Source organism: Lepidochelys olivacea (assembly GCF_965140295.1).
Source record: "Lepidochelys olivacea isolate rLepOli2 genome assembly, chromosome: 5".
Classification (NCBI taxonomy): Eukaryota; Metazoa; Chordata; order Testudines; family Cheloniidae; genus Lepidochelys; species Lepidochelys olivacea.
Genome location: NC_140415.1, coordinates 102,822,444 through 102,846,281, shown reverse-complemented (window position 1 = coordinate 102,846,281; position 23,838 = coordinate 102,822,444). Strand labels below are relative to the sequence as shown.

Genomic DNA, 23,838 nt, shown 5'->3' with positions numbered 1-23,838 from the left:
TTTCTTGGATAACAACTGTCTCCACAGTTGAAGTCCCAGATCAGCCCTGCTATTTTTCCTTGGAGGACCTGCTGATTCTATGCAGGAAAGTTACCACGGTTTTAAAGTTTTATCCCACCTTCTCCTTCAGGCGGTCCTGTAGTGTTTCTTATTAACTGTGAGCAGAATAGGCCTGATGATGTTTTATCTCTCTACCCAGCACTCCAAAAATTAAATACCGTAATCTATGCAGCCCTAAATTTTGGCAAATTACATAAATTTCCTGCTGATTAAATTAAGCTCAGGTCTGAAGCCCCTAAAATGGATTCTGCAATGGGCAACTGTTTGCAGAGTAATTCCCTACCAGTTGGAGGTAATGCCATGAAAAAAGTCCCTCCAGGTCTGAGATATTCACCTTGAAATTTTAGTAGCAACCTCAGAGTAAAGAACTATAAAAGCAAAGACATCTGGGAACTATATCAAGAGAAAATATGCTTAAGTGGAACTTGCGTTGTGCATAGGCCTCATGCTGGCTTCTGCACAACAGGGGGAATTTACCCAGTATGTTCCATTCCCTTAAACCTAAGTTGTTGCCACTATGAATGCAGCTGTTACCAGAACATCCATCTTTTGCAACATGAGCTACCCTTGCCTATATTAATTAGCAACCTGATTGTCCATGTAGTATGTTCATTTAATTAGCATTGTAGAAAGAATTAACATTTAGAAGCGTAGGAATTGTGATACCTGCAAAAGTCAGTAAACCAGGAAGAAGAAAAATACAATAGATCCTGGAAACCCTACAATAGTATACTGTAGTACCATAGGGGAAAAGGGGGGATTTTCTTGCTGATTTGATGTGATATTCATCTTATGTCCTGAAAAGGAAGATTGATTGCCTTGTCCTTTTTATGCTAACTAATATAATTGCTCATACGTATTCAAGTTTCAGTGAAAATACATACCATCCTCATTGCTTAAATTAACCATTTTAACAGTTAATCTCCACAGAGCAATCTTGTTTGCTTTTAATTCAGTAGTTGCTGTGGTTAACAGGGAAGGAGGAGTTAAAAACAGAAAACAATTCTATTTCAAACTTTTAATTTACTTTTTAAAGTTTATAGTTTACCTTCAATAATAAAATCATAAATTATTTTTGTCCTATGATGCAATCCCTGCACTTAACTTTTACAGCAAAAATGTTTCACTAATAATGTCTTTACACTTTTCACTTGCCAAGACTGAAAAGTGCTCAATGAAAACTTTGCTCTTACAGCAAAATAGTGACATCTCCTGGTCACCACTCTGGCTACACTGATTAGTTCTCTGAAAACAAGGAGGATAAAGGAGAAACACCAGGGAAGAAAATGACTGAATTATTTGGATTTTAGTAAATAATTTGATACATTTTTATCTTACTAAATCATTCTCTCAAAATCATTTAAAATAAGCTTGGATATGAACACTTGAGAATTACCTGAACGATAAAATAATTATTATTGTTTTTAAAAATTAGTTTTGAGTGTATGATTTTAGGCCCCAGTGCTGCAAATTAGGCATACTGTTAACTTTCACATATTATTAACTCGCATTTAAGTAGGCGCACTGAAGTGAATGGGGTGGCTTGGGTGCATAACCATACTCATGTCTGATCCATGAAGCAATTTTGGTGCCTAAGTCCCCATGCAATCTATGAAACTCCCACTTGGCTGCTGCCTAACCCTGTAGGCACCTAAACTCACTAGGTGCCTATGTTTTAGACACTGGGAGGTGATCTAACCCCAGTTTTATGGGATATTCTGATGTGGGGCTCCCTCAGCATCTCGTATTGAAACTGTTCCATTGTGGATCAATAATGAAATAGTGTTTGGAGCAGGGGGCCTGGACTCAGTGTCTCCTATCTCCTGCCCTAACTACTGGATTAGAGAGTCATTCTCATTCTGTAGCCCAATGACTGTTCCACTGTGGCTAAATACTTACATAGTCATTGGGGCAGAGAGAGAGAGAGAGAGAATGACTCTGGATCATCGGTTAGGACACCCACATAGACAGCAGTGTTGCACATGTGATTTTCTAGGCATTTCTTTCCTCAGGATTGCAGCGCTTGAGGATATGCCTATACTGCAAAAAAGACCTGCAGCACCAAGTCTCAGAGACTGGATCAACATACTCCAGCTCACACTACAGAGCTAAAAATAGCAATGGAGATCTATTTGGGCTGGGCTGGAACCTAGGGCTTATGAAACCCAGCAAGTGGGAGTGGGTCTCAGAGCCTGGGCTCCAGCCCAAGCCCTACTGTCTAAATTGCTAGCCCAAGTCAGCTGACCCAGGCTCTGAGACTGGCTGCCACAGGTCTCTTTTTGCAGTGTAGATGCACTCTAAATCCCTTTATGGATCCCAACCCTAAGAGCTGACAGGATTGGGACCTTGGTGGGTATCAAATGTTTTACTACATTCCAGATAAGGTTATTTTCTTCTTCTTTCCTACTTCTCAGCGGACACAGGGCCAACAAGCTACATGCTGAAGGCCCGGTTTTTACACTGCCAGGAGAGAGAATTTTTGAGTGTCTTGGCTAGCTTCGCAACCATTCTGAAAAGCACAAAAATGAAGTCCAGAATACAATTTAAAAAACAGGGACTAGTATGGACACTGCCGCTTTAAACCAATTCCACCGCCACTTAGGGTGACCAGATGTCCTGATTTTATAGGAACAGTCCCAATATTTGGGGCTTTTTCTTATAATAGGCTCCTATTACCCCCCTCCTGATTTTTCACACTTGCTGTCGGGTCAGCCTACCCCACTGCTCTTTTATCTCCCCAAAATGTGAAAAGCTGGGGTCAGGGAACCTTACTCCCAGACGTTTTGCCATTTTCAAATTCCCCCAGTTAGAATGTGAACTGTGACCTTGATTGACACCCAGCTCTGAGTGCCTCCCCTGGCTCAGCTTCTGGGCAAACTGCTGCAGTCGGAGCGAGGGCCCTATAGAGGGCGAGAAGGGGGTTTAAACGCGGTGGGGGGTGCATTGAGCCAGGCCTCGCAGGCTGCTCACGTGAGCCAGGCATTTTGCAGGGCTGCGCGGAGCGCCCCCCAGTCCGCGGGTGTAGCCACGCCGCTGGCCGGGAGATGTCACTGTTTCGCTGCAGGCGCCGAGATGTGGCCGAACGCGGCTCACCCCAAGCGGCGGGGGAACGGCTAGTGGCGGAGCCGGCTTTGTAGAGGGAGGGGAGAATGCTGCGTTGCCAATGCCAGAAAGAGCCGGGAGGTGTCTCAGATGTGGGACTCGTTTATCAGTGAAACCTGCCCGCCGCCTCTCCCTTTCCCTCGGCTCCCCTGCGCGCTGCGCTGCGCTGGGCCGGGGAAGCGGCAGGAAGAGCCGCAGCCGCCTGAGCTCCGCGGCTGGGCGGCGGCAGGGATCATGGCCGCCCCTCAGCAGCCCCAGCCCCTGCAGTACAGCGTGAGGCTGCTGCTGGTGAGCGAGGAGCAGCTGCGGGGGGGGCTGCAGCTTGCCAGCCCCAACCAGGGCGCGCTCCAGCTGGCGGTGCAGCCGGGCGAGGAGGATGCAGACGTGACTGTGACAGACGGTGAAGTATTGAGCACGCGCGGTTGTGAGGCTGCGTGGGTGGGTGGGTGGCGGGGGGGCTGGCTGTCGGGGGGGCTGCTCCTGACAGGGCAGCGCACGGGGGGCGCCCGGCTTGCTGTCGAAAGCTGTTTTCCGTCCTTTCCCGCCGGCGAGCAGGGTCCCCCTTGCCCCGGGGCTCGCCCCTCCAGAGGCCGGGCTTGCTGTGCATGAGGGACCGGACTGAGGAAGGCTCCCCTGGGGGGCGTGTGCGCGGACGGGGCCACTCAGCGCAGCCCGGCGTCGTTGGCGCGGCGGCTGCTCTGAACGTGGGAATCCCTCCCCGCCTGGCAGCACAACTTGTTGCAGAGTGTGTGTGTGTGTGTGTGTGTGTGTCTAGGTCTAGACTCGCGCCGAGGCCGAGAACCGATGTACTGGAGCAGGAGGGGGCGGGGGCGGGGGAGTGACTGTGGCCACCTGATTTTCATGTTCAGCTGCAGGACAGAAGTTTCTTCCTGCGTAGTCAGTAGTTGCTTTGTCCGTAGTGCCCTGAGCCCCTTCTTGAGTGGGTGACTCCCTGCAGCATTCTCGGCTTCGGGTGCTGTCTAGCAGGGACCGAATGGAGGGGAACGTGGCTTAGCGCAGTGGTTCTCAAACTTCTGTACTGGTGACCCGTTTCACACAGCAAGCCTCTGAGTGCAACCCCCCCCCCCCATAAATTAAAAACACTTAAATATATTTAACACCATTATAAATGGGGGAGGCAAAGCAGGGTTTGGGATGGAGGCTGACAGCTCGCAACCCCCCCATATAATAACCTTGTGACCCCATGAGGGGTCCCGACCCCCCAGTTCCAGAACCCCTGGCTGAGCAGCTGGTGAAGACACTGTGTTTTGTCAGCTTTTCCGGCAGGGCTGTTCCTTTACTCTGTGTACCTCCTATCGTTGGGGGTCCCTCGTTGCTCCTGCAGTACAAGTAATAAATAACAATACCGTGGTGATGAGCGCAGTAGCAATGTTTAGATAGACACGCTGCAGCAGGGCAGGTGGTGTGTCTCCATTTGTTTGTACAGCACCAAACCCTGCTGGTAATAGTGGAGTAAATGGTATTTCACAATGTCCTATAAAATAATGGATTAGATACAGGTTCTTACTGTGACTTTAGTGAAAACACAGCTGCCATTATGTGCTTGTGAGTAGCACACAGGACCTTTTGATATCAACTAATTTTATGGAGGAAAAGTATTGGCCAGAATGTCAGGGCTGTTCCCCCTACTGTTTTATTTTTATTTTTTATTTTAAGTGTGTGCTATGGGATTTCAATGTTAACCAGACATAGATAGAAGAGGCCTTTGTTTAATATCCTTGAAAGAGAAGCTCTTGATTCCTCCCTAGACAGGAGAGTAAAAGCAATGAAATTGAGGGGGCATGGGGGCAAACCATTTCCTAGATGCATTAATTTGACTCTGTGTTTATGTTAACGCGTAAAACTTCTCACACACTGGTTTCCCGTGTTTGCCTTGCAGCATTACAACCAGACTATGTATCAAAGCCATGTCCAACCACTGTTAGCTGTGGTGTTCAATTAGTCTCATAAATAAAATCCAAGAAAATACTTCCCCTTTTCCAGACACTGTGAATGGCAAGGTTCAGCCCTCCAATCACTTCTTATTGTTGTCTGCAAATGTGTCATGCTATTTTAGGATTCAAAAGGGGCAAGCACACAAAGCACAGGTAAAGAGTGCACGTGTGCACACGCGCTGTCAAAATGTAAAAAGAACTTCAGTCACTTTGTCCAATGCGTGGCGTATTTTATACACTTATTTGCTAGTACATTAAGCTTTCAATAAGAAAAAAAATTGGGGGAAGGGAGCTGGGGCTACGGAGAGCACAGTAAAAAAATACTTTGAAAGTGTAATGGCTACAAAAGGAAAATATGAGTGCTGCCAGTTAGCAAAACAAATGAACCCTGAGACTATTCTGCAATGTGTTGAGTACCCTTAACTCCCATTGTGACTTCCCTTGGCACTTTGGAAGACTGGGCCCAAAAAGTGCTGAAAGGGATCTTGAGACTAGGTGGTGCAGCGAATTAAAATCCTGTTTGGGTCAATAGTGTAAATCAGTCTGATCTCATCCTAATTGTTAGCAGATACTTGTCCATGTTACTAAACAATCAGATAATATAGCATTTGTCAGTCTCTCTCTCTTTCTCTCTCTCTCTCTCTCTCTCCAAAACTGATCATGGGTAAGGATAGTAAGATGGTATGGGCTGGGACTTAGAGGTCCATTGTTTGGAAGATTGGATATCACCTGTCTGACTGGTTATGTTCATTTTATGCTGAATTACAGATATGCTTGACTTTTATGAGCACTGACAATCATCATCCATTAAATATACTGGATTTTATTTTTCTACCAGCATTTAAAGTTAACAGATTTTTGAATTGGAAAAGGATCACGTGACCCAACAGAAAACTTGAAAAATACAATGAAGACTTTGTTTAAAAACCTAGATTTGATAAAAACAATCTTTGAAGTCCATAACAAATCCCAAACCCTTTTATACTGCTTTGGTTTCTCTGCTGCTGAACCAATTCACAGAATTGAGGCCTGATTCTCCCAGCCAGCCTTTACTCACCAAAGGCAGTTCCTTAATCATGCAAGTATTTGACTTCGGTGAGGACTACTCATGTGAATACAGGATCAGGCTCCAGTTTATTAAGGGCTCAATTATGGCTTTTGGACACTGACTAGCATTGGGGGCAGTACCATCTTTGGCAAAAGAGGGGAATACATCCAGAACTGTAGCTCTTTAGGGGGCAGCATGCTTGCACATCTGCCTGTCCTCACCTCTTGCACATTCACACAGCACCCTAAGCACTGTCAGACCAGGTGTGAGGTGAGATTCTTTTTAGAGCCATATGGCAGTTTTATCATTTGCTGCTTGAGCAGTTACTATATTATGAGAGAGATTCAGATTGTAAACTCTTCTCTTATATGCCTTATTTTAGCCCCCTGTGACTTTGGCTGTTAGAATTGATTTGGGCTGAAAGTTGTCACATTTACTTTAAAAGATAAGGAGGACTTTTCTGTGAAGGCTGAATAAAATTGGTCATGATGTGCCTTCTCTTTAAGATATAAGTTATTTTAAAAGAAATTATGCCGACTTGAAATCTTGACATGTTTCTTAGTGTTTCTGTAGCTCAAAAATGACTTCTAACCCTTCAAACTTTCTGTGTGACTAAATTTTCTTCCAAAATTGTGCAAAGGCTATGTTTAGGGGAAAAGTTGTAATTCAGCAAACTTATTAATATTTGTTGTAATGATTATTGTGTATGAGTACTTTGCCCTCTGGTGGATGGTTGCAGCTTAGAGCAAATATTAAGGTTCCTCCTCTACGTAACCAAGGTAAAAGGCTTTCTCTTAGCTTAAGGAGTAGCAGACTGTTTTTTCTGGTGCTTACGAACCAAGGTTCCGTTCTGGTCTTTGCAGACTTGCGTGGTTTGTCTATTAATTGTAGGCTTTATTTGTAGCAATGGCTTCATTGCAGAATGGCACACTATTTTTTTTCTTCAAAGTGTGAAGGAAAATTGGTTACCCTTCTTTGAGCTACAGATGATTAAAAATGACTGTCAATATGGAGGCACTCTGTAGCAGCAGATCAGTAGTTATAATGGAGCCCTGATTTCCAACATAAGCCCTGTCATCATGTCCATTTATTCAATTCTGTATGGGTTCTTATACCATGCTCACCATCTTATCCGAACGCTTTCCAGTAGTGCATTAAGCATCATGACAACTTCTGTCATGTGTTTGTTCTCTGATCCTTTCCCTCAGTGGAGGAGTGGGTGCACAGTGGAGTGTTTTGGAATTTTTTTATAATACACACACACACACACACGTTACTATATGTTTATGCTTGAGAAGGCAACACTGAAGACATGTACCCCACACTTGGTGTGGAAGGGTGTGAGGTTTGTGATGGTCCTTAGTTCTTGTGGGAGTTCATTCCACAGTCTGGGGCCAGCCCCTGAGGAAGCACCGTCTCCTGCACAGATGAGCTTTACATTTCCTATAGAAAGTTCCATTGTACCACAGGTACAAAGTTGTTGACTTCTAACATTGCACAGGGAAAGTAATTTTGTGATTACTAGACCATTTGTTCAGAACCTTGGAAGTCTATTAGTCCTACCATTGTTAAGTTATGAATGATTAAAAATTTGACATTTTACTCTGAGTCCACTTTTGGGGAGGAGGTCGTCCCTCTGGCTAAAAACAGCTTGATTGCAAATCTTAAATCTTTACACATAGTCACATACCACTAACATGTAAAGCACAGGGTAATTGAATTTAAATGTTGGAAATTATTTATCAATATTGACCTTGAAGCATTAATTAAAGCATATACTGTATACCAATGTGAAGTCTGCGTGGCCCAACAGATGCTTTATAAAGTCTGTGCAGGAGAAGCGGAGAGGTCATGGAAATGCTGAAGATACGTTGCCATATGCAATGTAGGAGCTAAAGCAGGGGAGCCATAAACACAGGTATTTGGCAGAGCTCTAAAGCCAGAAAATGAAAGCCATAGGGAGCCAGAGATCCTGTGGAACTCATGAGCTTTGCTGGACAGTGTGAGCTTGGGGCAACAGGGACTTGCAGTCATGCCCAGATTGCATTTTGGAAGGGCGGGAGAGAAGACACTGTGGAGCTCCTAAGCTCTACATTGGCCTAGTAAGTTTTTTTTTTTTTGCTGTTGTTTTTGTTTTTTGTAAACAGAGAAGTAAAATAAAAAAAACTTGGTTCCTCAATCTTGATTAATGTTCCTCTGCTACATATGTATACCAAGGAATGTTAGAGTTAAAAAATAAAATCTTGACCATTTAATGAGGCAGTTTAGCCTAGTGGATAGAGCACTGCATTGGGATTGAGCAGACCTGGGATTCTATTCCCACCTCTGCCAATAAACTTCTGGGTGATGTTGGGTAAGTCACTTCCCTGCTCTATGCCTCGGTTTCCCCATATGTAAAATGGTGGTGATACTTACTTCCATTGGAAAGCGCTTTGAGATTTATTGATAAGTGCTACATAAAAACATAAACAAGAAAAAACATAAAAAAACATAAAAAAGAAGCTTACAAGAAGTGGAAGGTTGGACATATGACCAGGGAAGAGTATAAAAATATTGCTCGGGCATGTAGGAATGATATCAGGAGGGCCAAATCGCACCTGGAGCTGCAGCTAGCAAGAGATGTCAAGAGTAACAAGAAAGGTTTCTTCAGGTATGTTGGCAACAAGAAGAAAGCCAAGGAAAGTGTGGGCCCCTTACTGAATGAGGGAGGCAACCTAGTGACAGAGGATGTGGAAAAAGCTAATGTACTCAATGCTTTTTTTGCCTCTGTTTTCATTAACAAGGTCAGCTCCCAGACTGCTGCGCTGGGCATCACAAAATGGGGAAGAGATGGCCAGCCCTCTGTGGAGATAGAGGTGGTTAGGGACTATTTAGAAAAGCTGGACGTGCACAAGTCCATGGGGCCGGACGAGTTGCATCCGAGAGTGCTGAAGGAATTGGCGGCTGTGACTGCAGAGCCATTGGCCATTAAATTTGAAAACTCGTGGCGAACGGGGGAAGTCCCGGATGACTGGAAAAAGGCTAATGTAGTGCCAATCTTTAAAAAAGGGAAGAAGGAGGATCCAGGGAACTACAGGCCAGTCAGCCTCACCTCAGTCCCTGGAAAAATCATGGAGCAGGTCCTCAAAGAATCAATCCTGAAGCACTTGCATGAGAGGAAAGTGATCAGGAACAGCCAGCATGGATTCACCAAGGGAAGGTCATGCCTGACTAATCTAATTGCCTTTTATGATGAGATTACTGGTTCTGTGGATGAAGGGAAAGCAGTGGATGTATTGTTTCTTGACTTTAGCAAAGCTTTTGACACGGTCTCCCACAGTATTCTTGTCAGCAAGTTAAGGAAGTATGGGCTGGATGAATGCACTATAAGGTGGGTAGAAAGCTGGCTAAATTGTCGGGCTCAACGGGTAGTGATCAATGGCTCCATGTCTAGTTGGCAGCCGGTAACAAGTGGAGTGCCCCAAGGGTCGGTCCTGGGGCAGGTTTTGTTCAATATCTTCATAAATGATCTGGAGGATGGTGTGGATTGCACTCTCAGCAAATTTGTGGATGAGACTAAACTGGGAGGAGTGGTAGATACGCTGGAGGGGAGGGATAGGATACAGAAGGACCTAGACAAATTGGAGGATTGGGCCAAAAGAAATCTGATGAGGTTCAATAAGGATAAGTGCAGGGTCCTGCACTTAGGATGGAAGAAGAATCCAATGCACCGCTACAGACTAGGGACCGAATGGCTAGGCAGCAGTTCTGTGGAAAAGGACCTAGGGGTGACAGTGGACGAGAAGCTGGATATGAGTCAGCAGTGTGCCCTTTGTTGCCAAGAAGGCCAATGGCATTTTGGGATGTATAAGTAGGGGCATAGCGAGCAGATCGAGGGACGTGATCGTTCCCCTCTATTCGACATTGGTGAGGCCTCATCTGGAGTACTGTGTCCAGTTTTGGGCCCCACACTACAAGAAGGATGTGGATAAATTGGAGAGAGTCCAGCGAAGGGCAACAAAAATGATTAGGGGTCTAGAACACATGAGTTATGAGGAGAGGCTGAGGGAGCTGGGATTGTTTAGCCTGCAGAAGAGAAGAACGAGGGGGGATTTGATAGCTGCTTTCAACTACCTGAAAGGGGGTTCCAAAGAGGATGGCTCTAGACTGTTCTCAATGGTAGCAGATGACAGAACGAGGAGTAATGGTCTCAAGTTGCAGTGGGGGAGGTTTAGGTTGGATATTAGGAAAAACTTTTTCACTAAGAGGGTGGTGAAACACTGGAACGCGTTACCTAGGGAGGTGGTAGAATCTCCTTCCTTAGAGGTTTTTAAGGTCAGACTTGACAAAGCCCTGGCTGGGATGATTTAACTGGGAATTGGTCCTGCTTCGAGCAGGGGGTTGGACTAGATGACCTTCAGGGGTCCCTTCCAACCCTGATATTCTATGATTCTATAATACTCTTATTAACAATACTATTAAGTATAATTATTTAGCTGCTCACTTACAAGGGAAGGTAGAAAAATTCAGATACTTTCTTGGTCCTTAAAACTCTTGGGTAAGTGTACATGTAAAACATTTTCATCGCCTATTCCAAAAATAACTGTAACTCTGTCTTTCTTTGGCTGTCCACTATCCATCTAGCACGGGTATGCTTCTATTAACTGTAGTATATAGGAATTGGGTAGCATTCTTTTGGGAACCCTCTACTGGGCCTCCATATCTTCAATTGCAGAAGCAGCAAATATCTAACAGAGTAGCTAAATTATATGAGCGAGAGAGGCTGGTGAGGGGGCACGTAGCAAATACAGTTACTTGGAGTCCAGTTGTGTCCATATGGCTTCATCATATCCTTAATGCTGTTTAGGGAGCAAAGACATAACCTTAACCATATTGTTGTATGCTGACCATGAATAGAGCTCATCAGAGAAAAGGCAGATGTGTCAAACCCATAAAGTTTCATGTTTCAGAGTAGCAGCCGTGTTAGTCTGTATACGCAAAAAGAAAAGGAGTACTTGTGGCACCTTAGAGACTAAGACATTTATTTGAGCATAAGCTTTCATGAGCTACAGCTCACTTCATCGGATGCATGCAATGGAAAATACGCATTTTCCACTGACTGAGGTTTCATTTGGAAACTTGCCTGGTTTCCTGCCAGATCGCCTGGAGGGCTGCTGTGGAGCCCAGACTTCCAGGGTCTGTGGCTGCAGGGCAGCCCCGCTATGCCAAAACTTTCAGGAACCTGGGGATTGGCTCCCAGATCTGTAGCAGGGAGCCTGGAAGTCCTGGGATAGGCTCCTAAGGAGCATAATTATTTTCAGAAATGCCACGTGTTGGTGTTCCTGAAACAAAAGGTTTTCTGAATTTCCAGTTCATGGAAAATTTTGAAATATCAAAACTTCCTGTGAACCAGAAATCCCAAGTTTTGGCTAGTTCTAATGGTGAATCAATATGTAATACATACTGTGAACACGTTGACTCTCTTCTCTCTAGTGTGGTAATTAGATAATGTGCTATCTTGCTGTGATGAACAGGTATGTGGCCTGTATTTGTAGAGTGGATTGGATGTAGGTGAACATGTAGACTGTCCAGAAGGGGACAGACTTGATGACTCTTATTCAAAGGGTGAATATTGGGATTTCTAGCTGTTACAGGGAAAGTGGATGTAGCAGATTGACTTTTTGCATATGGCTGGGATGGTGGGGTGGGGAAAAGGTATTACTTCTGAAATGTACATGGAAAATAAGATCTGACCTATTTTAGTCTTTAAACCATAGGGGGTAGGTGGATGGGGAGGCTCAAATCTCTGGTCTTTATATGGATAGTAACAAGCAAGATAAATTCTTGAATATTTGTGAAGTGCTTAGGTATTATGATGATGGGGCCACATAAGAACATAAAGATGATGTCGTCTCTGGCTAATTATGGGAGACTGAACTTACAGGTGGTGTGTGGTTGCGTGTGGGCCGTATGTTGTGGTTGGTAGTTTGCCAGAGTTTGTAGTCCTTATGGTAATGTAGGATGGGTAGCTGGGTGGCAATGTGTGTCTGGTGTTTTAGGCTGAGAGTAGAGAGTGTGTTTTAGAATATGTGATTTGACATTTTACAGTAGTACAGTGGAATCGTATGTATGAACTATATGAGTGATTTTGAATATTTTAGTAGTGCCTACCTCAGGTGCTCAAAAATCATGAGTGACTTAAAATCATGAAGTTATTTTTTAATCATAAATGTTGGATTCCCCTCCCCTTTCAGTTTTCTGAGACTTTAGGATTCACTCACTTCATGATCAGCTTTTTTCCATAACCATGAGGGGTAGAAACGTTTTTAAATAAATGAAAGCTGAGATTCTCATGCAATTTCTGGATTGCAGCCTCTGGAGATATCCCCAAAATCACAAGATTTATGATAAAATCACAAGAATTGGCAACATTTAATATTTCTCTACCCACCCTTAAATGTTTATTTCCATGCTTCAGGACTTGTTCGGAACACTCCTTGATATACAAAGAAATAGCAACCTTAAATTTAAGCCAGTAAAGTTTTGAACATTCTAAAGCAAATTTTTAATGAGACTAGAGAGTGCTTTTTTATAGAGTCACAATATTGTTGTCAAGCTATTTAAAATAAGAAAGAGAACATGATTGTTTTGGTTTAGAAGCAAACTACATAGTTCAAAAAGCAAAGTGAAGACTATGCAGCCATGTACTTCCAAAATTTGACTCATTTAAAATCTTGCATCCTTCTCTTATCCAACTACTACAACCTATTATTTTGTGGAGGTGTGCAGAATCAATACTTAACTGCTATGAAAGACCACTAGCCAGTACTTTTATGAGATCAAGGTTTTATACTTTTTAAAAATCACTCTGATTGCATTGTAATAATTAAAATAAGCTTTAATGCTTACACTGCAAAAATACAGTGTAAAATTTCAGAAGCTGGATATTTAAATTTCTTTTCCTTCCCTACTGATTTTGTTGTGCCTTATACAAATGTTTCATTTTTATCTTTTACAAATACAACTAACATTAACTTGCACACTTCATAGGTGGGTTCATACTTCAAGATGCCGAGCACTCTGGCGAAGTGTTGAATGCCTTCAACTCCCACTGACTTTAATGGAGTTGAGTGTGTTGTGCACTTTGTAGGATTGAGCCCCAAGCGTCTTCATGACAAAACAGCTCTGAATAGGATTTGTGAGAGAACTGGTGCTGCATTATTTCTGTATCAAAGTGGAGGGAATGAGTGGAAGTGAATGATACATCGACTGTTCCCCAGATGAATTCATTTTGATTTTTGTTACCACAATGGGAAGTAAAATTCTTACAATTTTAGGGCTGTTTTTGTAACAAAAAGTTAAAGGCTGTGAACTAGGGTAACTTAACTCATATTACATTTTCTGGCTTTATAGAATGTATAGGAAAATGCAGAAGTGCTGGCTAGCAAATATATTTAATTATATTTGAAATACACATAAGAATGGTAGCCTAAATAGGTTAATGGTGGAAATAGTTTTATTCACAGGACCTGCACTGCACAATGTATAGGAGCCAAAAGTGAACTGGATGACGAGGCTTGTTTGTTGCGACCAGTAAGAAAAAAAATTCCTCTACTAAACACTGCTGCTTTTCTTTTTTCTCCCTAACGGTAGTTGCACTTAAACTGTCCTATTTTACTCAAAACAGACGTCCAAATTCAGAGACTGGTGGCCTCATGATAGTCAAAATTCACATCTAGAATTAGTATGCATTTTGTTCTTTGCATATTTTTTGAGTTTTGGGGGGAGGAGAAACAGAAAGTTGGGTAAACTGAAGAGAGGAGACTTGAGGATAACTGAAATATATTTCTGTTCTATTGGTTGTTAGTGTGAGTTGACTTACACAAGCTAACTTTTTAATTTTTTTAGCTTTTTATTATTTTTAAAAGTATGGGCATCTGAGAGTGGTCTTGAATTACAAGACAATCAATAGAACATTAACCAAAAAGGAAATCACCAAGGGAAGTGCATTAGGCCAATCAAAAACTTATTCACAGCTCCACATAAACATTACATAGGACAAATTCCACAGCAAATATATTTCAATCAAAGACATAGTTTGAAGTCTAATGCTCTGTTGATTTGCTTCAATTCAGAAATCAGGAAGTTAAGAATTTATAGTGATTTCCAAAACCACAGTCTTTCCTCCAAGTGCTAGTTCCACAGTTAAGATTTCAGAAGTAAGTTGTGGGAACAAAAATTTGTACTCCATCATAAAAAGAAGGAGATATCTAAAAAGAGATATCTAAGTATCATGATTAGTGCTAAGTTTTGCTGCATAAAAAACTTGCATGTTGAGCAGTCAGGTTTTACAAATTCTTCACTTGAAAACTGAAACCTTAGTCTTACAGAACTGGGTCTTAAATTTGGAAATTATTAAGCCTTTTTTTCCCTTTTGATTATTTTTATTTAGAATGCAACTTCTGAGAATATTGAAAATAATGAGCAGGGACATCTCCAGAACCCTACACTACATACCCATCTCTCTCAAAATAATTTGAACAGAGACAAATTAAAAGTCCTTTGGCTAACTCAGGATTAAATTTTTCATCCAACAGTTTTTCAAATAATTTGAGCATAGAAGTAAAAAGATTATTTTTAGTACTTTTTTTTTTTAAAGCCTATTGGTTATAGACTGCAGACACTGGACTTTTTTCCAGGGCTTTCAATCTCAGAAGCAACATAACATTGTACATAACATGGTACTAATGTTTTCAATAACATTTTTAAATACAGCATAATTTGATATCTTAAATCGGGGTGGTCAGCATGAGAAGGAGCCAGAATTTACCAATGTACATTGCCAAAGAGCCACAGTAATACGTCAAAAGAAAAAGGAGTACTTGTGGCACCTTAGAGACTAACACATTTATTTGAGCATAAGCTTTCGTGAGCTACAGCTCACTTCATCAGATGCATTCAGACTAACATGGCTGCTACTCTGAAACCTGTCATTATGCAAGGCGCTGAATTTAGCCGTATGGAGTGGAAATCTATCAACTTCATGCAAAAACTCATACAGTCCACTGAATGCATCCGATGAAGTGAGCTGTAGCTCATGAAAGCTTATGCTCAAATAAATTTGTTGGTCTCTAAGGTGCCACAAGTCCTCCTTTCCTTTTTGTGAATACAGACTAACACGGCTGCTTCTCTGAAACCAGTAATACGTCAGCACCCCCCCCATCAGTCCCCTCCCCCCCGGCTCCCAGCGCCTCCCATCCACCGGCAGCCCCATCTCTTCCCTCCTCGCACCTCCCAATCAGCTGTTTTGTGGCCTGCAGGAGGCTCTGGGGTGGGAGGGGAGGATGAGGAGCAAGGGCATGGCAGGCTCAGGGGAGGGAGCGAAAAGGGGTTGAGTGGGGGCAGGGCCTGTGGCAGAGCCAGGGGTTGAGCAGTGAGCACCCCCTGGCACATAGGGAAAGTTGGCACCTGTAACTCCAGCTCTGGAGTCGGTGCCTATACAAGGAGCCGCATATTAACTTCTGAAGAGCCACATGTGGCTCCGGAGCCACAGGTTGGCCACCCAGTCTTAAGTGTTCCCTTTGCTCTACTGAAGTTTCCAACTTCTGAATCTTTGGAGCAATAGTATCCAGCTTTGATCTATTTTCTTAATAAGGTGATATAAATTGTTTAAGGTATCCTACTCATCTGCAGGGGTTTGGTCTTCTGCCCACAAAAGTAGATGGTAAAACTCACACTGACTTCAATAGTGCATGATCGGCTCCCGGTTGTGAGAAACGCCAAACCTATAAACCAGATAAACTAGGGTGGAAAGGTGGAGGAAGTGTGGGTGGGGAGGCAGTACTATCTCACAGGCTATATTGACTTTAAAGAAGTTTCTCTCCACCTCAGCCAGTGTTGATACCTGTCTTATTGATTTCAAGAGCCAAAAGAGTTAAAGGTGTTGTAAATCTTTTCACTGTCCAATGACTTTTTCAATGTCACAATTTTTTTTCTGGAGGCCCTGGTTCACTCAGTTTTTTGGCAAACACCCAAAAGCACTTATTCTAAAGTTAGAAGGTTATTGATGGAAATGCAAGAAAAGAACAAGAAAGCAGAACAAGCAAAACTTTGAAACTGAAATTGAGTAATTTCAAATGAAATTACAAAATGTAATTACAAAATGAATGTAATTACAACCAATTTAAAGTCTTTCTTCTTTTGGAGGCAAAATATTAGTTTTTTATTTTACTAACAACCTTTCCTTGATGAAAAGGAAAGAGTTAGAGTAAAAGTAATTCATGATGTGTGAAAGAGATTTACTTTTCCAGCTTTTAACAGACAGGCACAAGGTGAAGAAGAGAGGGGATAGAAAAGATGGTTGGGAGAGGGGGTTTAAATAAGGCTTTTGTTCATGTTCTTGGAAAACTGGTCAGTCATGAATGGATGCTTTAGTCTGGCATGTTGGCCACAACACCTGTCGCTCTGGACCCTGGCTCACATTCCAGTCAGAAATGTTATTTGGTTGGCCACCTTCTTCTCAGACAAAGCAGGGCTGGATGGCCCATCTCATCGTACTGTGCTGACAAATGCAGTGCAGTTAATTTTAGGATTCAGTGAAAAGCTGAGAGAGAGTGAAAGAGAGGATAGAAGGAAGAATGGTTGGGCAGAAAATACCACAATTATGTATCCTTACTGATGGGCTGAGGACAGGATATCATGATGATATGATGACTTTCAGGACTCATGGCCTGGTGAAGAACAAAGTTTCTTAAACAAGAGCAAGGCTTGGTGTTCTTCTTCTCGGAAAGAAAATCATTTAGTCTGGTCTGTTCCTTCTGTCTTGGGATCGAGGAACATAAGATGAGAGTTTTTTAAAGTCTTCTTGGAAGAACCCCTGCAAAGGGGAGTGGGTTGAAAAACGGGCAGCATAGTTCATCTCATTGTTTCATTCAACCAATTTAACTCACTTGCGTAGGTAACAAACTTGGCATAGGTAACTTTGTTCCCATTATTTTTTTATTTATTAAATTCAACCTCACAGTCCTGGAGCTACAGCAGCTAGACCTTTTACTTGGACTAATTTTAATTTCTCTGGGTTTTTTTTTTGTACCTGTTTAATAACATTCACGATTAAAAATAACTTGACTTACTTTTTATAGTTAGTTCCCAAGCAGGCAAAATTATAGGCCCAGTTGTTAGAACATATCTTAGACCAGATCCTTAGCTGGTGTACAACTGGCAATACTAAGTAAAGATGACAAGTATGTGATATGCCGGAAACATGGAAAATATATAGGATTCCTACCCCTCATTATAATCCTTGGCACAAGAGTGCTAACTACTGTAATTTGCAGTAGTGAATTTTTTGAGATCTGAAACTAGTTTGAGACAACCAACTCGTTTCTCATAGGCTGCTAAACACTAATCCATAATGACTTTCATGCAATACTGACCTGAGCTGGATCAAGCAGTTAATCTTGAGGGGCCACAGTTCATACTCTGTTACCAGTCCCCTGGGCCATTCATTTCCTCACATCAGATACTTTTTGCTTTGATGAATGGCAGTATTATTTTACTTCCCCCAAGTAGATACTTAGATTGTTTAATCTCCTGATAAGTTTTAAAACATATAAAACTTACAATTTAGTTTTAAACTGAACCAATTTATCAAATTTGGAAATCTGTATTAGGAACTGAAAAGTAGTTCTACATCTGTTCTAGTGCTGTAAATACACATGCATTGGCTTTATTAGCAACAATGGTCTGCCCAAGTACAGTAGTTGCAAACAGTTCTAAGCAGCAAAGCTGTTGTAGCTTCTTATCTATTTTTTTATGCCATGCAAATCCTCCTTTTTCTTAGTGAGAACAAATAGTTGCTCCTGAAGACTAAGAAAATCATAAAGATGGTACTTTGGGAGTATAATTCAGGCCCTCCCTGGTACTCTGGATGTATGGAGATTTATAATTGCTCTTTTCCATGTCTTTCAGAAGTGTCACTGAAGCATAGAGGATTTCTTGGAGGGATTAAACAAATAATTTTAAAGGTTGTTTAAATTATCACACCTATTTTAGAGGATTACTTTTTTTCTTTTCTTTTTTCAAGGGGAAACTGCAGGTCCTTTCCATCAGGCAGCTCTTGAAATAGAGCAGATTAGTCTGTTTGAAGCAACCATTAGTTCGGCTGAATGTGATGCAATTAAAAACAGGAATCTTGAGATTTTCCTGTAGCTGTTCCATTTCATAGTCCCATGCCTCCTAATGAGAACAGATCATAACTCAAGACTTTTCAATAACTAAATTCTGAAAATGTATTTCCTTTATTTTTCATGAATAAAGCTCTGGTTGTCACCTGCATAGGTTTGAAGCATATCTGGAATAACATCTGTTTTTATAGTAACCACAGTATTAATGATATGTGACCTTTATGTAATCATAAGTGATCATATTCTCAATTTGAAAAACCGTAACGTAAATACCATTAATTCATTCTTAAGTTCAACAAAGAGTAGTGTTAAAATGGGATGCTCTAGATGGTGTGCTTTACATAACTGTACCAAGCATGGTCTAAGTAGCCAGGACCACCAGATATAGCTCACAACTCGAGTAGTAAATCTCACATGTTCTCCTTGATTAGATTGTGAGTGCACAATAGATACTCAACTTTTTCTTGTGTTGTCTGTACTGTTTCCTGCTAGAACAACACAGCCAGAAGAGTAACAAATGCTGGAATGGTATGCATCTTGATATAAATCGTCTGGCTTTTCCATTTACAAAAAGAAAAGTTCTAAATCAGATAAACAACTCTTTTTAATGTTTTAGTGCGAAATAAGTGAGAACTAGTTAAATCTTTATTGATAAAGCCATAAAGACAATATTGGTGGTGATCCACAATTATGGGGAATAGAGCTGTGAAAAACTTAGTGCCCCTATAATGCTTTTAGAGTCAAAAGGCTAACTATAAACATTTCTAGCTTTCCACCCTAATCAGCAGTCCCCATAGAATTGCCATACAAGAAAAGTGAACATGCACCAGGCTGTGGGGCTATCAATTAATGGTTATCCAGAAACAGCGAGCATTCTTCTTTCTCCTTTCTTTCAAACATAGTGGATATAGTGACTGCATTATTTCTTTGAGTGGTAAAAAAAACAATCTCACTGGTCAAGGGTCGATGTCAATGCTAGTTTCATTTCCTGTGTTCAGATTTAGGCCCGTACTGAGGAAAGCACCTAGAGCACACACTTTATTTTTTTAAGCATTTCTTTAAGTGTTTTCCTGGATAGGGTTACTTTGCTGAAGAAAGGCCCTGGTTTCCTCATTTAATACAGGTTCTGAATGACAGAGTAATGTTCACCGTTTATATACCTTCACCCCAAGGAGGGGGAGAGAGCGCCTGGGCCACAGTCATACCACACCTTTCTCCTCCACCCTCTACCACAAAACAGGCCACCTGGGTTGGCTGAACCTGGTGAGGGGCAATGAGCTGCAGCCTCCTAAGGGTGGAGCAATGGGTTTAACCCTCTTGTACCTGGGAGTTCTGAGCAGCTGTGTGCTGTTCCAATGTCAGCTGCAGTTTGAGGTCAATTTGATCTTCAGTGCTGCATGGTAGTCTTGCACTGAGTATTTGTATTTGTCAGAATGAACAAGACACTCGAACAGTTAAAATGGAAGAGCAAAACTGGTTGACTTTGTTTCTGCAGTGACTTTCTCAGTGGTTTGCTTGTATCTTTGCTGCTGCTTTTCTTTATCAGTGCTGATAAAATACCTGTGAATAGACACTAGCTCTTTGGTTTCTGAGTAGCATAATACTTAGCCCGGGTCTACACTGGAGTGGGGGATCGATCTAAGTTACTCAACTTCAGCTACGTGAATAACGTAGCTGAAGTCGACCTACTTAGATTGACTTACCGTGATGTCTTCACCGCGGTGAGTCGACTGCTGCCGCTCCCCTGTCAACTCTGCCTGCACCTCTCGTGGAGCTGAAATACAGGAGTAGACGGGAGAGTGCTCGGGGGTCGATTTATCATGTCTAGACTAGATGCGACAAATTGATCCCCGTTGGATCAATTGCTGCCCACCGATCCGGCGGGTAGTGTAGACATACCCTTAGTTACTGTAAAGAGGAACTGATGAAGAGTAGACTATCTCAGTGCTTTACTGTGAGTGTGTGATTTCCTCTGCCTTTTCCCCCTCCCCCATGCTCCACACCCGCTCACATCCATCATGGTTACAGACTGAAGTTTAAGTATGTAGGGCAAACCATAGTAACAGCATCCCCTGTGTGTGTAACTTAACAGTAACAAGTCTCCGGGACCAGAACTCTTGAGTGAATACCATCTGAAAGAACTCAAATGTGAAATTGCGGAACTATTAACTATGGTTTGTAACCTGTCCTTTACATCAGCTACTGTACCCAATGACTGGAAGATAGCTAATGTAACGCCAATATTTAAGAAGGGCTCTAGAGGTGATCCTGGCAATTACAGACCGGTAAGTCTAATATCAATACCGGGCAAATTAGTTGAAACAATAGTAAAGAATAAAATTGTCAGACATATAGAAGAACATAAAATTGTTGCGCAAGTTAACATGGTTTCTGTAAAGGGAAATCATGTCTTACTAATCTATTAGAGTTCTTTAAAGGAGTCAACAAACATGGACAAGGGGGATCCAGTGGACATAGCGTACTTAGATTTCCAGAAAGCCTTTGACAAGGTCCCTCACGAAAGGCTCTTACGTAAATTAAGTTGTTATGGGATAAGAGGGAAGATCCTTTCATGGATTGGGAACTGGTTAAAAGACAGGGAACAAAGGGTAGGAATAAATGGTAAATTTTCAGAATGGAGAGCGGTAACTAGTGGTGTGCCCCAAGAGTCAGTCCTAGGACCAATCCTATTCAATTTATTCATAAATGATCTGGGGAAAGGGGTAAACAGCGAGGTGGCAAAGTTTGCAGATGATACTAAACTGCTCAAGATAGTTAAAAGCAAAGCAGACTGTGAAGAAGTTCAAAAAGATCTCACAAAACTAGGTGATTGGGCAACAAAATGGCAAATGAAATTTAATGTGGATAAATGTAAAGTAATGCACATTGGAAAAAATAACCCCAATTATACATACAATATGATGGGGGCTAATTTAGCTACAACTAATCAGGAGAAAGATCTTGGATTCATCCTGGATAGTTCTCTGAAGATGTCCACACAGTGTGCAGCGGTAGTCAAAAAAGCAAACAGGATGTAGGTTCACTCCCTCTAGGGCACCCGGCATTGGCCACTGTCGGTAGACAGGATACTGGGCTGGATGGATCTTTGGTCTGACCCAGTATGGCCATTCTTATGTGTTTGCCTCAGGACACTGAGGGTATGTTTACACTGCAAAAATAAATAAGTAAGGCCTGTGGCAGCAAGTCTGAGCCCAGATCAGCTGACTCAGGCTCATGCTATGGGTGCTAAAACTACAGTGTAGATATTTGTGCTTGGGCTGGAGCCCAGATTCAAACCCAGTGAGGAGAGAGGGTCTCAGAGCCCGAGCTCCAGCCCAAGCCTCTACACTGCTCCTTTTAGCCGTGTAATACAACCCCCACAAGCCCGCGTCAGGTGGCCTGGGCTCTGTGACTTGGTGCCAGGGATTTTTGTTGTTGTTGTCAGTGTAGACCTACCTTGATTGTCCAAAACGATGGTCTCTGATTAGGCTTTTTGATGAGTGGGACGTTGTTTTTATTGAAAAATTGTGTAACTTAAAAGACTGAGGTAAACTACCTGGGGTTTTGACACATTTTCATGGACTGAGACTCTCTCATTAAGAGAAGCAGATTTCAAGCTAATGGTTCTTCAGATTTGGACATATAGGCAAGTAAAAATGGGGGCTGTCAATGAGCCCAAGATAGTTAATTATTAACCCTTTAGAATATATCTACATGAATCAGAGGTATAAATAGATACAATAGGACACTTGATATAACAGTTTGCAGGCGTTATTCATAATGAACCTCCAGGTAACTAGACTGGATTCTGGATAGGCTTTTGCTGTTTTTTAGGATGCCCCAAACATATCTTATGTGCTGTAGATTTTTATACTGCACCCATCACCAAGGTATGTTATTTTCACCCTAATCCAATAAGGATGTCCCCGTGGTTAGGATGGTAACCTGGGATTTGGGAGACCCAGGTTCAGTTCCTTGCTGTGCTAGAAACTTCCTGTGTGACATTGGACCTGATGTCCCCCATATCTCCATTCCTCATCTGTTAGATGGGGGAATAGTGCTTCCTTTCCTCATATGTGACCAGATGATCTAATGAACCTTTCCGGTCTTAATATGTATAAAAATGACCACTGCCAAAACAGTCCCACTGCACCTCCTCCTATGTATTCCTCTAGAAATTAATGTGCTGGAGTTTGAAATAGTAGCAACAGTTTGAAAGTGCAGCTTGATTGGCTCTGGTGCTATTTCTGAAAGTACAGCTTCCTAGGAATAATGTTAGATTCAGTTTCTTGGCGTGCCTGAATGTACACATGTGCTTTAGGCTGGCCTCGGGTACTGGCAGGTTGTGTGTGTGCGTGCGCGATGATGATACCAACCCATTTCTAAACTTCAGCTCTAAATGTGGTCTCTGGTTTACCGATGGCATCAAACTCCTCCAGCCTAAAAAAATGTTAGCAAGCAAAGAGACTGAAAATCCCTCTTCTCAATAATAAATATCACTATTAACAAACTGTTTTGCTGAGTTATGGTTAAGGCTACAAATTAATCATGGGTATTTATGGTATAAGTCATGGACAGGTTACGGGCAAGAAACAAAAAATCACAGCCTGTGACCTGTCCATGACTTATACCATAAATACCCCTGATTGAATCTTAGGGTGGGAGGTACTGCCGGGGGGAAGCCCTTGGCACCAACTGCTGGATGGGGGCCCCAGGAGTCCACAGCAACCAGTGCTGGGGGAGCCCAGGCACATCCACTGCCACTCCGGCTGCTGCTGTGGGGGGAACCCCGGTGGGGCCAGCACCTGGCCTTGGGGTCAGCCACACTGGCCACTGCAGAAGTCATGGAGGTCACAGGAAGTCACAAAATCCATGACTTCTGTGACCTCTGTCACAAACACGGAGCCCTAGTTATGATACTACTAGGCTCGGTCACAGTTGTGGCAGCCTGGTTTGAGTTAACGTCTCTCTCTGGCATTTATATAATTTATGTAATGTACCATCAAGATTCTCTTGTGCATATTTTGTTTTATCTATTCTTTTTATGCTCCATAGTATGAGTGCCTGTTCCACCCATTTTTTTTTTTAATTGCAACAGCATTGATGTACTCCAACCAAAGCTGAGGCAAATTCAGGATCAGTCCCTGCCCTAAAAATTTGCAATCTAACTATACAAGACAGACAAAGAATAGGGGAAAGGAAGAAGTATAATTCCCATTTTACAGATGGGGAAGCTGAAGCACAGAGAGCAGGGGAATCAGGAAAATTGAACCACATTTTCTAAAAATAGTGTGAAAGTAAGAGTGTAGACTATGTTTAGCTTCTTAACTATGTAGACCAGGAATAACTTACCCCTGAAATAGATGTGTGCTGGGGTTTTTTTGTTTGTTTTATTGTTTGTTGTAGGGGAATATGTTTATGTTGCTGAATTTGCCAAATGTCAAGCACAGAGAAAAATAATGGATAGATACAGAAACATGTGACAGTCTGATTCAGAGCCCATTGAAGT

General features: G+C 42.2%; 1 protein-coding gene across 1 annotated transcript in view; it reads left to right on the top strand.

Annotated features, from left to right (window-relative positions):
• Positions 1-3,103: 3,103 nt before the first annotated feature.
• The window catches only part of LOC311521029 (histone-arginine methyltransferase CARM1-like), a gene marked incomplete at its 3' end in the record, with an annotated part of 143,550 nt that continues 122,815 nt past the window's right edge, over positions 3,104-23,838 (top strand). The window contains 2 exon segments of the mRNA XM_084629101.1: positions 3,104-3,310; positions 3,313-3,562. Of these exon segments, the coding sequence (XP_084485227.1) occupies positions 3,224-3,310; positions 3,313-3,562 (337 nt within the window). The 5' untranslated portion in view covers positions 3,104-3,223.